The 15,624-nt window shown below is 37.2% G+C and overlaps 1 protein-coding gene across 1 annotated transcript; it reads right to left on the minus strand.

The window, feature by feature from the left end:
- Window positions 1-170: 170 nt before the first annotated feature.
- Window positions 171-7,344, minus strand: LOC105446366 (leishmanolysin-like peptidase). Its single transcript, XM_030997337.1, has 9 exons — window positions 7,210-7,344; window positions 5,596-5,777; window positions 4,910-5,006; window positions 4,345-4,439; window positions 3,114-3,228; window positions 2,143-2,250; window positions 1,450-1,637; window positions 455-575; window positions 171-218 (listed from the first exon to the last, which is right to left on the minus strand). Exons 1-9 carry the CDS (start codon window positions 7,342-7,344, stop codon window positions 171-173), a joined length of 1,089 nt encoding a protein of 362 aa, XP_030853197.1.
- Between the last annotated feature and the right edge of the window lie 8,280 nt (window positions 7,345-15,624).

Genomic DNA, 15,624 nt, shown 5'->3' on the forward strand with positions numbered 1-15,624 from the left:
TCACTTATTAGGCGAAAAGTAAGCGTAATCAATTAAACCTTTCATTGAGAGGCTCCGGTTAAAATTATTGCTTATCTGAGATATCTGGTACAGTTCTCTTACGGGGGTGGGGGGGGGGGGGGGTAGCCCCAAAGAAAATAGTCGGTATGCCAGTCATCAAAGATTTAACATCACGTTACCAGCGCCTCAAAAAGTGCATTGTACATTTGATTCATATCCTTCATAAAAAAAAGATAAAAATGAAAACATTTAAGTTATAAAGAAATACATTTCAAAATGATTGGCAACCCACACCCTTGTCCAAAATATCCCAGCAAAACAAATACACACTAATCTTGCGAAGGCCGCTGCCCATGCAATTCATGGCGGAAATATTTTATGTCACGTGAGTTGTCCGTGACCAATCATGGCATGGGATTGTTTGTATACGACAATATTTACTATTGACCGATACCTGGTAGATGGTAGGGACGCCGTTGAAGTACTGGTAAAATGAACAGTAGGCCACATCAACCCCTTCAGCATGGCAGGTAGTCTCAAAAGGCACGTTGCACCATGGAGCAATAGAGAGGCCTCTGTAACAAGAAAAATAGAGATTGATTGAAGGATTCATTGGTTGAATGGAGATGAGAGGAGAGAGGGGGCATACAGATAGATATAGCGTGGTGAAGTGTGACGTCATCAAAAAATCCATTTTTTTTTTTTTTTTTTTTTTTTTTTTTTTTTTTTTTTTTTTTTTTTTTTTTTTTTTTTGCTCTGATTTTTTTTTTTTTTTCTGCTAGAATTGCTCTTTTTTTTTTTTCATTTTCCGAAAGAGCATAACAAATAATGTCCAAATGTCGAAAACCAATTGGATATGTTAAGTATTGGCTGAGATATGACCATCTCAATAAATATATTTCCTATAGGAACTCAGTGTTATTTGCTCTGGCTCCTAACCATTACGAGCCAGAGCAAATAACACTGAGTTCCTATAGGAAATTTGTTATGATGTCACAGCTTCGGTACTCTATAGACAGAGGAAGCTAGAGAAACCACAGGATACAGAGAGGTGTCTCGAAAACCAAATTACTTTCTACTTTCTACTTCATTTGGCCTTTTTCGTTTAATATGGAAATACAAATATCTCAATTTTTCGTCTCCAACTCACATTTAGACTAGAATGAATGTCAGTGAATATCACTGAAGGCATGGAAAATACGTCACATGAATCGCGTGGGTCGTGCACATGGAGAAGCAATTTAATTTATTGATACACCATACAGAACTTTAGCTAGGTCTATTAGAAATATTTTATTTCGCTATTTGCTTTTTTGATTGTGAAGCATTGAATGAAAAGACATCTATTGTTTACATTATGTATGATGTACTAAATACTGATTATTCAATGCTGACTAGATTATATACACATGAGCACAGTAGACAAAATACAAAGAGATCTTCTCTTACGCATTCGTTTTTTGGTCGATCCAATTCTTGCAACTCTTCTGGACAAAGTCACAGCCGAGATCCTTCCCCCAGTTCATGATATCAGCCATTTCATAGTCGGGTATGTACCATCCAGTGTCTTCCATGAGAGCCAGGGTCATACGAGAGAAGACGCGTGTTGGTGTCAGATAACCGTTCATTGACTCAGTCTGTTAACAAATAAAGACAGCACATAGCATTCTTGATTAATCTCTATGTATCATTTTTTATTTTCCACGAAAACAAAACACTGGTGAAGGATAGACATTCATGGACTCCGTCTGTAAAATATTAGAGCGCTTTCACAAACACGACGGAAGCAAAGAGGACAGGAGGATTACGGGGATACAGCTCTTCCGTCGTGTTTAGAGAACAAACGCTATAATGGTCACGTACGGTCGTGAAAATCAACAGGACGGAGAAAACTCTGGTTCGTGCATGCGCAGATTGTTTTTAGCTCGCCGTACCGTCGTCTTTGCCTTCCGTCGTGTCTGCGAAAGCGCTTTAGTAACGCAGGCGAAAGACAACATCAAATGTTTCCCAAACGAAAAATCAACGTCACGGGGAAGCAAGAGGACGCATCGCGTGCGACGGACATGGTACAAGCCATGCATATCCTTGGCTTAGATGACGCACTAAAAATGACGTCATAAGACTGATTGACGCGTCACTTACCGCCATTATCCTTTTCTCAAAATGAGCGAGCGCCGTACCAGCTCCTCCGCCATCTTCTATCTCCAAACCCATGAGAGTAGGACACCCAAAGTGAGCTCTTGCTTCCCTCTGAAAGTCAAAAAGAGATCAAGATTGTGGTAAGTTTCAAGTTTTCAAGTTTCAATTTATTCATGTTTCCAACGAAACATTACAGATCAATTATAAGCATCTAAAACAAATGTAGAAATGCATGTTGGAAACAGAGGGGTCCACTAAAAAGCAATGCTTGTACAAGTGTGAACACCTCATATGATACTTAGGAATAATGAGTAATTCAATTAACTAATCCGTAACTACAAAAGGAACTACAAAATAGTGGTTGGGAAGTGGGATGCCAACAGAGACGAGAAAGGGCCAAGACAATGCTTTACATGACAAAGATAGAAGAACACGGTCATAATACTGAGTTATTAACTGACAATAGTGTAGATTCTTTTATAAACATGTTACACACACAATTTTGTTTTAAAATGTTACGAGAAAAAGTTGACGAAATCGTTTTTCCATATGTTTGTTAACTCAAAGTTTCATGATTCGTAATGTTCGAAATTATGAGAAAGAAATTATCGTTTGTAATTCAGAAAAATGAAAAGGATTTGTATTTGGTTCGTCATCCCGAAACGAAAAAGGGAGGATTCCCTCTTTTTTAATAATTATTATCATTATTAACCATTTCCCCGTTCAAAAATACGAATCCTATTTTATTTCTGGCACTGCGAACTCCTTTCACACTTCTTCCATATAGTAGGTCCATGCTATATCATACAATGACAATGTAATTTTGTTATCAAATTGAGAAACAAACATAAAAGGTGACGGTTAGCGAAATATCCGCAATTGAAAAAAAACATCACTCGGACAGGGTAAGAAAGGAATGAGGGGGCTGCCAGTAATGGCAGCCAACGAGGCCAAGAGACAAGCGATGGATTTACCACGATGTTTGGCGTAACGAGCGCCTGAACGGTACGTTGCGTCGTTCCACCGACGTAGTCCCAGTCCAGCGTCAATTCCTGAATCACCCGACTACTCCACAGAAACAGACCAGATCTGCGGTATAATAAAAAATAATGAAATCATTAATTGAACAAGATGTATCAGCATTTAGATAACAAGGATTTTGTCTAAAAATACAGAGGTAGAACTCCACTTCTTGACGAGTCATATATAAGGGATCATTGTGTTTCAGAGGAGAAATCCACGCTAAAAATTATCTGAAGAGAAATTCAGAAAAATTCTTTGGAGAGGATTCGATATAATTTGGAGAAGATTCAACTCTCAAAAGGAAGGAATTCCTAATAAACATGTAAATCCTGAAGGAGTGAATTTCTACTCTTTTACATTATAGTCGGTTTTGGATGTTAACAAACAAATGAAATGTCTACAAAATAGAAATAATTGCCTAATGTTCCCGCAATGTGCATAAACAGGCAAGTAATCCATTTGTAACGCGAAGTCTTGACTGAAACAAAATCAACTTGATAAGTAAATAATGCGGAGAATGGCAAGGGACACGTGTTCCCGCTTAATCGAGTGTAACGAAATAAGAAAAAAAGAAAAGGCGGGAAGAGGAGAGAAATGTCGAGAAAATAAGACGCTTGCGCCTCCTTCCCGTATCCTCCCCTTAATCAGTAGCCGTGTCAATCTGCATTTCATTTCAAATACGACCGGTGCTCTCCATCCCCATCGTTACAGTGCCCCCCCCCCCCCTCTTCAATGGGTAGATTCGTGCTACGCCACATTCTAACATGATTAGATTTGAATGTAAGGCCATGATATCATACCGGTGCGGTATTTTAGAAGAATACTAGTACGGGGGTATGGGCTTGAGGGTACTTGCATTTAATTTCTATAAATGCCTAGCTTTTATCCATTAAAAAAAATAAGATTTGGATATCTTAATGATTTAGGGAGCTTGAGCCCTCCCCCCCCCCTCCCCTCCTCCTCTAGAACCGCCAATGCACGATGCTACATGATTCTTCTGAGGGCGGGGTGGGCTTGCAGAGCTCCCCGAGCCTCCTCTACAACTGCTTTTCTATAATTTCCCTTGCTTATATTTATACATAATCAAGGAAAAATATGGGGACTGTGCTACGGGGAAAGGGGGGGGGGGGGCTCGATCCCCCTAAGCTTTTTAAAAAAAGATACTTTATACATGGTACTGACACTGGATCTACAGGTGGGTATCCATTCGCTTCTCTTGGTGTCAAAGGGTTGCCGTCTTCATCTCGATAGAGGGCGTAAAGGCTGTGAGAGAAACCCTGTAAAAGATTAAAATCATGTCAAATCATGCAAATAAAATCAAATTTATGGAATATAATCTACGATTATGGATTATCTACAAAATACCAGAGCAAAAATTCTTCTCAGCGATATTTCTATGATATTTTTGCAAACTAACATTTAAAAAATTAAAAAAGCTCGCATAATGCATGTATATCCTATTTTCCCTGAACTCTTTTTTTTACAACCGAGAGAAGAATTAGCACTGATTTCGGAGGTATCGTGGTAAAGTGGTTTATTCATTTGACTATCAATGTAAGGTTTGAGGTTCGAATCCCAGCCTGGCATGCACTGGCGTCATTTGGCAATATATTAATTCACACTCACCGCTGTCCACCCCCAGGAAGATCAGCTTTGATATTGATGTGACTACACTGAGTAAATAAGACCCAATTATTTCATTAATCAATGATTAACATGCGAATCACGTCGGCATTGATAAACTTACCAGAGCATGGAATATCTCGTGTTGGACAGTGGATAAAAGGCGTTCTCTATCCAGATTAAGACCAAAAGGACAGATGTTCATAAAACCCGCAAGTGGTCTAAGAAATGTAAAAACAATTTAGAATATATTGATTGAAGGAAATGATTATGAGACAATGAGTCTGCACGAGATAACTGCCCATCCCGTAAACCAAGACAATGCCTTTTGCTGAAATGATGCAGCTTATCTTGAAAATTAATAAGATCATTACAAATGGGGTATCGTTTCAAAGAAAAATAAAAACACTTTTTAATGATACTAAACATGGTGATGATTATGTCATAGCAAACTTGGGTTTGCAAACCTTTTTTGCGGAGTTTAGTTGCAAAGGTGTTTGCTAATGGAGACAAATCCTCAAATCATATAGGTATAACATCGCTATTTAACAATAATTATAGCTATTTTTGTCACTTGTGGAGTGTGTCTTATGAAGACTGTTTTTTGTTTTCACTGTACTGTACACTCATAGCAGGAACGGACTCTATTATAACCGAAACCCCTATCCTTTGGGGTCAAAATTTGAAAAGGGGCACATTTTGGTCGCTTGTGGCACATCTCTGAATCTCAGTTTTAAAGGAGATGCCGGTCGGTTGCCCCCCCCCCCCCCCTCCCACTAAAGAAAATGAGAAAAACAAAAACGCTTATACCTGTCAGTTATATCATCAATATAACATGCTGAAGCATATGCAATTAGGCCTTCGCCACATTGCGAGGAGAGAGACCCAACGAATAAGGTGAAATGGACGGCTTGAGATAGAGCCGATGTTTCATCAGTCACTCCTCCAAACTCTATACAGTTTGTCCCGTCATCCTCGCAGTCAAAACAAGGCTGTTGGTGCAAATGTTAGAAATAAAACCATTTAAAACAATACGTATCCTTAAAGTAAGTTTCTGCCATCGTTTTATGCTGAAATCATAACTCCTGATACGAATCAAACGATCTATAACTTTCTTTGGTTTCCTTTGAAATCAAAATCAATGGAATTCAATGATTTGCCATTTCAAATGTTGCGAAGGAGGGATTTTGTATTCATTGATTTTTTTTCCTTAAAATTCCAATTCTTTTTCGTTCCCAACGACAGTTTATACAAAACTACAACATAATTATAACAAAGCCTTGTTATCATTTGATAAACAAACATAAATACAACATAATTCATAAAATAAATCACAATCACATAATAGGAAAATATTAACGCACTATACACAATCAATCCATCCAAAAAACTAGAATAAGCATTGCTTTTTTCAGAAAAAGACTGAATACTTTATATGTTATTTTTTAACATACTATTATACAGGATTGAAATTATAAGTTTTTCTTTTATTAAAACACAATCTAGCCCAAAATCCTCTTACTTCCTTTCATCCTCTCTAACTCATTGGACTTACCCCCTCCCCCCCCCCCCCCTCCCCCTCCCGTCTACTTGTGTATAACATAATACTCCCCGATCCGTGGGTGGTGGTGGGGGGGAGGGGTTATCTTGGATGCCCAAGTAGCCTCATAAATGTTCATGTGACATAGACCCCGTGATTTTTTTTCGCTTATTTTTCTTTCTTGGCCATCAGAAACGTAGGGTACCCGGAAGCACGGAGGATTTACGGGTGCACTCCCCCTGACCCTATAAGGGGGTATCTCACTTTAATAGCGGCGAATTTTTGCGAACATAGGGAACTTGGGGTCTCGCCAGGGATAGTAAAAGGTTGTAAAAGTTTCGTAAAGGATGCAAGAAAGTGTACAGACAGTTTTTCTCGTCGCCAAGAAATGTTCAAAATTTGCGAATTTATTTTTCCGCAAAACAGTTACAAGCGTTTGCAAAATAGTCGTAAGCCTTTTCAAACGGTTACGACGTTGTCGCTGAAGTTCTTTTTGATTCGATAATGCTAGCGACCAGGTTATCATATGGTTTCTATATAAAATCGACCCATTGAGTACCAGAAGTTAGAGAAAAGTCCCAAAAATTCAAAAATAGTGGCAAAGGATTGGCAAATAGTTGCTAATATTCGCAAAGATTGTCGCTAACATTATTTTGCTTACAGTCGCTTATAGTCGCCAACTGACTTTCGCAAACATTCGCATTTTATATCACTATGATTATCGAAAAACTGTATTCTTATATGCATGCTGAAAAAAAAATCAAATTAAATCAATTCTAATATAATACCCTCTAACATAATTAATGGGACACCAATGAATAAATCAACCAGGAACCAATTATTTACCACACCTGGGTTTATTAAAGAATGGCAAATGTACACACCTCTGACAGATTTTCTGGTACTGTGACCTCTCCGCATGCAGCAGCGTAGCAGGAACCCAGCGTGCAGTACCACTGACCGTCGATATACACAGCGTCATCAGGGTTGACACAATCTCTGACAAAAAAAACATTCATCCATAAATCATTCATTCATTTATTGCTCCGGTGCATATTAAAAACATGGAAAATTGCTCAGTAACACATTGATAGAAAGGCTCAAGTAGTAAGATAAAGACCAGTTATGGTCATGCGACTGCATTGTGAAAGAAACGTTGTGGAATCGATCAGAAAAGGTTGATCATCTAGCACAGGCCTTCTCAACTAGTTTATTAGAAGTGCCAAAATGAAAAGAATTTGTAATTGAAGCGCCACCCTATATAGTTGACTGTGCTGCGAGGGAGCATAGCGACCGAGCCGAAAATGGGTGGGGTCAGGGGGCGAAGCCCTAACGGGGGTAGCAGGGGGTGGGGCCCCCTGAAGCTGGTGGATCTAGGGCTTTTCAAAGGCCCAAATGGGGCATTTTCAACACCATTTCATTCCACAATATATAATCAATCATAATTTCTTATTGAAAAAAAAATAAGTACGATTCCTGGGTACAATTACACCGGAGGTATATTTATATGCATTTTGTGTGTGCAATAAACACGGGAAATGTCAAAATAAAGTGAAAATCAAACAAACAAAAACAAGTTGTTTCCAAAGATTGGCAATGTTAAAATTGGTATCCCATCGTAAGCTAATTGTTGTTTATACCTTAGGTTTAGATTTGTATAAAATGGTAAAATTTGGGGCTCAAATTCGACTGCAACTTCTTGATTTAGCTGAGTATTTAATTCTAAAATAAATATTTTCTTTCTTTCTGTTTTTTGTTTTGTTGATGCAAAAGTCGCGCGCCACTCCGACTGACCGCAAGCGCCACAAGTGGCGCGCGCGCCGCCAGTTGAGAAGGCCTGATCTAGCATATAAGTATTGGTGTGTACTGCAAGGTTCTGGAATCATCAAAATGATAAGAAATTTGGCCCAGTCTTGGTAACGTTACAAGCACTGTACACAGAAAGATGTATATGGGACTACGCATGCGTGCGCGACACGTGCGTTTATATCTCTCACATACCAATAGATAAACTAATTTACCAAATATATCAATTAGTAGGCGGTTTCGCCCGGCAAATTTTTTATCATCATGTAATAGTCAAAACATATTCTTTCACATGATTGGTAATAAGAGCTTCCATTTCCTTTTTTGAAATTAGGGCGTTTCCAATACTGGTCTTTACATTTAACATTGCATTTGCATTCTAGAAACATCAACCAATCGATGATATTATGATACAATACTGAGATACATGATATGAAATATTAATTCTGGTTTTAGTTTGAATTGTTAAGAGGTAGTGTGGAATGACAGAATTTTTATTCTCATCGACAGAGATACGTATATTTACTTAGTTATTGCAATTTGTGAAAAAATATTCTTGTACTTTATTGATAAAGACATTTTGATTTTTATTCATTACACATCATTAATATACTATTTTACGTAAAAGCTAAAGCTTTTTTTTAAAGATTACTATTATCATAAAATCAAGGAATATATGCATGCACCCAATTTAATCATCGGAATTACAATTGATAGATATTCATTGCGTACATACAACTGAAATCCCCTATTATATACAAAATATCAGTTCTATTGTGATGATTACTGATACGTATTATTCATTATGTTTAAACCTTTACAGTTTGATTAACTTCGTTTATACTTTGTTGTGTAATCCTTATTCTGCCGTCTATATACCACTCTGTATTATATATAATTTAAGTAGTTGTGCTTTATAACCAGGCCCCATAGAAGACTACCCTTTGTTGAATAGTCTACCCATGTAAATTATGAATAAATGAATGAATGAATAACGTAATTAATACATAAATAGATTAATAAATAAAGAAATAGCCCCCATCGAATGTCAAAAAGTTCAAATGGAAGAAGAAAGAAAGGAGGGAAAAGAAGAGGGGGAAGGTAACCCCTCCCACTCATTCTCATCCATTTCATTCAAAGTAAACCATTGCCCCCTCCCCCCCCCCCCCCCCCCCCCCCTCTTCCCATTCTTTGACGTCACCAGGCAGGGGCTGATCCAGCCGGCGGCAGGGGAGGGGGCCCAATTCGTGAGATTTTTGTTGTTGTTGCTGCTCCCGAACGGCCAATAATTCGGTCAGTGGGGGGGGGGGGGGGGGGGGGGTAGGTAGTGAGACCTTATTTTTTTTGGGGGGGGCCCTCGAAAATTTGAAAAATCGCACCCCCCCCCCCCCCCCATTGAGCGCCAGGGGAGGGGGCCGATCTCCAAAAAAGGTGAAAATAACGTTTTTTGCAGGGGTGGGGCCCAGCCCCCCCCCCCCCCAACCTGGATCCGCCACTGTCATTGAGGGCCCCCTCTGTGGCTGAGCCAATGTTGCTCTTTCATATATTCACACTATACTCCTTAGTGAAGCCATTTTAATTAACCCGTTGGAACAATTAATATGCTGGTGTACAGGCAACCCGAAATAATTCTGACCTGAATATTATTAGATTTTTTTGTTTCTTCTTCAAATACTCACTTTGGAATTAGAAAGAATCCCGGGTCCTGCTTAACAGAAAGTATCCTCGAAACGTGTTCCACCACCTCAGCTACAACGCCCTATTTTAGCACGAACAGGAGCAAAACAAATTTGATTAAAACATGAAAGTAGTTGGGATTTTAAAAATAACATAATCATAATAGAACAGTAGAAGTGTTTATAGAATACATTAAGCGTTATTATTTTACAAATAAAGAGAATCTCATCATTTGACTAGTCAATTGCATGGACATCACCAGACATAGGTCATTTTTTACTATTCACCTATGAACGAACATATTTATATAATAAACGTCAATTTCTAGGCGTTATAAAAAAAATCCCCTGATACATGTGAAAGGGCGTTACTGGAATTCATTTTTTGAAGAAGAAAAGTGTTAAGATTCCTTTTTAATTCCAATTCGCATTCTGACTATACAGGTAAATGAAATCATTTGTAATGAGGCACTAAACAAAGATTTATGCATTAAATTTGATAACCTTATGAAAACTGCGTATTTGCCGAATGGCCTATCCTATTTAGGGTCAGTTTGGCGATGTGACAGGTTTTTTATAATATAAACTAAGCACCTGCGCCAACACCATATAGTTTACCTGAATTTCAGTTGCTACATCGAGGTCTAATACGGATTGGTCATACTCCACATGAAACTTCATTCTCTGATCAGGAATCAGGATTCGAGACTGGGCAGTCTTAGGCTTCTCCATGTGGATTCTATTTTTCTGAAGAAAATAATAACAAAGCGCTGGCAGTTACTATTCAGTTGCTAGAGTTCAGTGGTTATAAACACATCGGTTGCTGCCTTTGCATTTTTATGCGGTCGCTCGTTTGCTTCACGTGTAATTTTGCATAAAAAACATTATGCACCGATAATTATTGACGGAAGGATTGCTTTGTGCAACACAATGGCTTTTAAAAAATAACAATTTTCCGGTCTTGATTAGTTCCATGACAACCCTTTTAAGACAGGTACACTGTGAAAAGTTTGGGCAATATTTTTTCCAACACTTTGTCTAACGTTGTGCCAATAGTCAACCCAACCATTTATTGGGTAATATTTTGCCCAGTGGTATTCGTAAACGTAAGTAAGTGGATAATTGTTTCGTATTTTGCCCAACAGTTGGTCAAGATTCTCCCAACAAGTGGGCTACCGTAGTCGAGCAGTTGAAGGGTCATGTCTTTGCCCACATTTTGGACAAAATACGAAACAATTGTGCACGTGTGAAGTTGTTTGGGGTACTTACGTTTACCAATACCACTGGGCAAAATATTGCCCAATAGATGGTTCAGTTGGCTATTGGCACAACGTTGGGCAAAGTATTGGACAAAATTAATATTGCCCAACCTTTTCACAGTGTAAAGATTAAATCTTATACTGGAAACATGCCCTTGGCAGGTTGGTAACTATCCTATGATGAATAGTATGTGGCACAGGGAGAATATTTTTGTGGCATAAAAATATTTGGAAGATACTCGAGAAAAGTAATATAATAAACGGTTAAGAATTTCCATTTAAAATAAATGTAGAAGGTTGTTAGAAAGGGAGGGGGAACAATCAATGTCGCCACCCCCGTAGCGTACTGTTGATTGAATGTGGAGTCTGCATACCTATTCTGTTATCATACGTAGGCGCGATATCAAAAGCATTTTGCCATTTCTATTAACCATTATACTCGACACAGGGACAAAGTACTGGTGACTTTTCAACGACCATCTATATCCAAATGTATATGAATAGAATATTTTATATAAATACCCGGAGGCCATTTTTGATATAATTGCGAAATGCTTTGAATACAGGTCTGTAAAGGAAAGGGGGCATGTAATATTGTGTGGCATATTATATAGGCTACCTCATAGCCTAGAGTGTTTTCTTTTCTTCCCAATTTCCGTAAAGCGACAAGGAGCGGTTCTAATAGGGTTTTTTTTCTCGAGGGATGGGGGGGGGGGGAGTTTGGGAGTTCTTGTATGAATGTCCTCATGTATCTTGCAAATCTTTTGGCAGGAGGGCTTGATTCCCCCCCCCCCCCCTCCAACAACAAAAACTCTCTAGAACCGCTATTGAGAGCAAGAGAACAAAAATCAAGTTTTAGATACCAGCTTTGTTGCTGTATTTGATAAAGGATCTAGTTGTATCATCTTGACCTGCTTTCACGTAAAAGCATTCTTTCCCATATAATTGTTGACTTATTATTATGTATATGTGTGTACTGTGTGTGGGTGTGCGTGTGTGTGTTTTAAACAGGGCTACTTTGGAAATCTGTCCTAATCTAACTGATTCTAACAGAGTTTAAATTAAGGGGAAGTACACCCTGATATTAAGTTGGTTTAAGAGAAGCAGGAAAATGAGAAAAACAGGTCATTGAAAGTTTGAGCAAATTCCGATTAAAAATACAAAAGTTATGACTTTTTAAAGTTGCGATCAGTAAAACACAAATTGGCAAATCTGTGACGTATCTTATTTTTAAGCGGAATTTGCTCAATCTTTCACTATCAGGGTGGACTTTCCCTTTAATACCAGCAGCAGCAAATTGAGTAATAGTAGTAGTAGTAGCAGTAGTAGCAGTAGTAGTAGTAGTAGCAGTAGTAGTTGTAGCAGAAGTATTTTGTTTAGTTTGTTATCAACTTTATGTTTGAAATCATAATTGAATTATTTTATACTTACTCATGCAAAATTAAGGAAAATAATAAACGAAACGCCAATAAGGATTATCCGAACGGTCAATAATTATCACATACCAATCTAGCAAGTCACCGGGGCAGCGTCTCTCGAAACCGTCGTAAATACAAGCTCGTAAACATCCCATTGAACACCGCATGTATGATATGAAGATTAACACATATTTCAATGATATGTTCACAAACTTGTACTTTTGACGGTTTTGTGGAACCGTGCATATAGTATGCTAGTAATACGTTTCAATGGGTTATTGGTCAAATATGACTGCTATCGGCTTTGCAAATAGACCAACAATTTGACAATACCTCTTGAGCACCTTTTGGCACGTTCATAGATTTCTTAAAGGGAGTGTTGAGTTATTCCGAGTTTGATCAAAACTGACCAAACATGTGGGAAGTATATAATGCAGAATTGAATCTAGATCACTGTAAATAATGATGAGTAATGAGTAAGCAAGATGAAAAGATAATTTTAGAACTTACAATGTCAAATGCAGCGAATATGAGTTTATGGATAAACGGGGAGAGATATAGACAAAGGACAGAAAATTAATAGATAAATCACATTTTCCTTACGATTTGAAATGTTAGTATTCAGTGGCGTAACGTGGGTCTAAACATTGAATTGTATTTTATTGTTTGTATTTCATATTTATTAACAGTTATTTCCTTCTCAACAGTACAGTATGAAGCACAATGTATATATAAATTATATATGTAACGATGATTTCAACATAGAGTATACAGTACATAATTCAGATAAGGAAGAAGGCGAAAACCCGACAATGTACATAATGACCTGTTTGATGACTCTTGGACTGTATTCGTCCAAACCTACAGCTTTATTGTTTCCAAAAGTACTCACAATGTTACAAATTTCGTTTTCCCTAGTAGGATATAAATACAAAGAGTCCACAGATGGATCATTTATATACTGTAAATAATTCTTTGGGTACCTGGGATTTTATTTGCTAAAGATGGACCAATTCTTGTAAAGAAGTCATTAAAGGAGTTTGAAATAACGTCCGGTTCTGTAGCGATGTCCCCGTTATAATTAAATACATGATTCTCAGCTGGCTTACTTTTTTGTAGTGAATTGATCGTTTGCCACGTACAATTTACATTAGATTTATTAAGTACAAATTTGTCATTAAAATACTGAGATTTTGCTTTACGAATTAATCATGTGAGTAGGTTACGATCATTTGTATTCACATAAGCATTTTGGTCTGATGACTTACGTAAATACATTTTGTATAAATTATTCTTATGTCGGATCGACTGTAACAGTCCATTCGTCATCCAACATTTTAATTTCTTGTTTTTTGATTTTATCAAATACAATTGGAATTTTTTTTTTTTTTTTAATATTATAACTATAATAATAATAATAATAATATTTAATTTTTATATAGCGCTTAATACAAATGTCTCTAAGCGCTTTACGAATATATACCAATCAATATAACTATCTTTTTTTAACATGACTTTGTTAGTAGCATTGCATCAAAATCGCCCTTTAATACTTTGCTCATATTTCATATTTATAAATCGATCCAAAATTCAGAAGAAAAAAAAATTAAACCTACTTTTCATAATATAATATAAAAATAAACATAGGCCAATTAATATTCTTTAAAATGATATGCAGCTGGAATCATATTATTCATGCGTGGGTTAGCATTGCACTTTAAAATTTAATGAGTCTTTAAAATGATAGAAAATATCGAAAAATAGGGCATCTGGCCATTTAAAAGTTGATGAGCATTGGAGGAAGTATCCGATGGCTACTCTACGATTGATGGAAAGGGGAAGAATCTTGGCCGTGCTTTTCAAAACCAAGCAGTTCTAAGGCTACAATTGATATCCAGAGCTCAATCTTCCTCAATATGTCTCGTTCTTTGTTCGCATTGTTGAACAAGAATATTCTACAGATGAACATGACTTTGTTAGTAACATTTGAATGGCTACTTATTTATTTTTGCAATTATCTCAATTACACCTTTTAACGGTTAAATGAATGCGCCCACCCAAGCGTGAGGGTTTAAAATTGATCGTTCGTAGACTATTAATTTTCCTTTAATTTTTCCCAATTTGTTACAACTATATTTCATTAATGGTTTCGATTTTATTTTTTTAAAGAAATTATGTTGATTGTACTTACCGGTGTTATTATTGTCGGTTTGTGGGTGCATTGCTGGGCTTGTACAGAGCACGTTACGCATACTACAATACAGATAACAAAAACAGCTCTCACAAGAAAGTTCGCCATCGCATATTCCCTAAACTTAATTTCAATGTCTCAACCGAAGAGAAAATGACGAAATGAAGATCGCGTTTATAAATAATGATCTTCCATTAACGTTTCTAGATCTTCGCATTGGATGTGTATACTGGTTCCAGGTGTTGAATGTATTGGTTATTATAGCTTTACTGATAGCAATGTGGTTTTGACGGAAGGAAAAAATGAAAATACAATTTTCCTCTATACACAAAGAAACGCACAATCTATTCAGAATCTTTCATGCAAGGCCTGTAGTTATTCACTGGCAAGCATATAAGCACACATAATTATTGTAGCGACGCGCTATTTCTGAAGCTCGCTGCATTCCGCCGTCTGCATTATCTCAAAGACCATTCCGGACCGAGGGGGTAAAGGGACAACAGATCTTTTGGATAATACCATTTCATATTTTATTTGCATTTTATTCACTGGAGGGTTCTCAATAATACTTTCCAAATACAATAATACTACAGTGCCTTGACTACAGAGGGTACTTGACATAATCATGACACGCCAACGGATTTGATGTGACATACGGTTTCGTAGCAGCCAGAGTACAAATATAATAATTTACTCATTTTTTTTTTTAAATCGTATTTGCAGTTGGTCAATATCAAAATGCCATAATTCTATCTTGACATTTCTGTAATGTTTGCTGAAATTTTGGAATTGTTTTGTCCTGGCTTTGGACGAAAAAGATTCAAGATTGTATTTTTCATCTATAGGCAGTATTTATAGTAATATTTCCCAAAATAATTTTATTTTACTTAATTGACTTAAGCCGTCCACACCATCACTGGGATGTATGATGGTTTCTGTCTCACAATGG

This window comes from Strongylocentrotus purpuratus, unplaced genomic scaffold (assembly GCF_000002235.5).
Source record: "Strongylocentrotus purpuratus isolate Spur 01 unplaced genomic scaffold, Spur_5.0 spur5_scaffold_4, whole genome shotgun sequence".
NCBI lineage: Eukaryota > Metazoa > Echinodermata > Echinoidea > Camarodonta > Strongylocentrotidae > Strongylocentrotus > Strongylocentrotus purpuratus.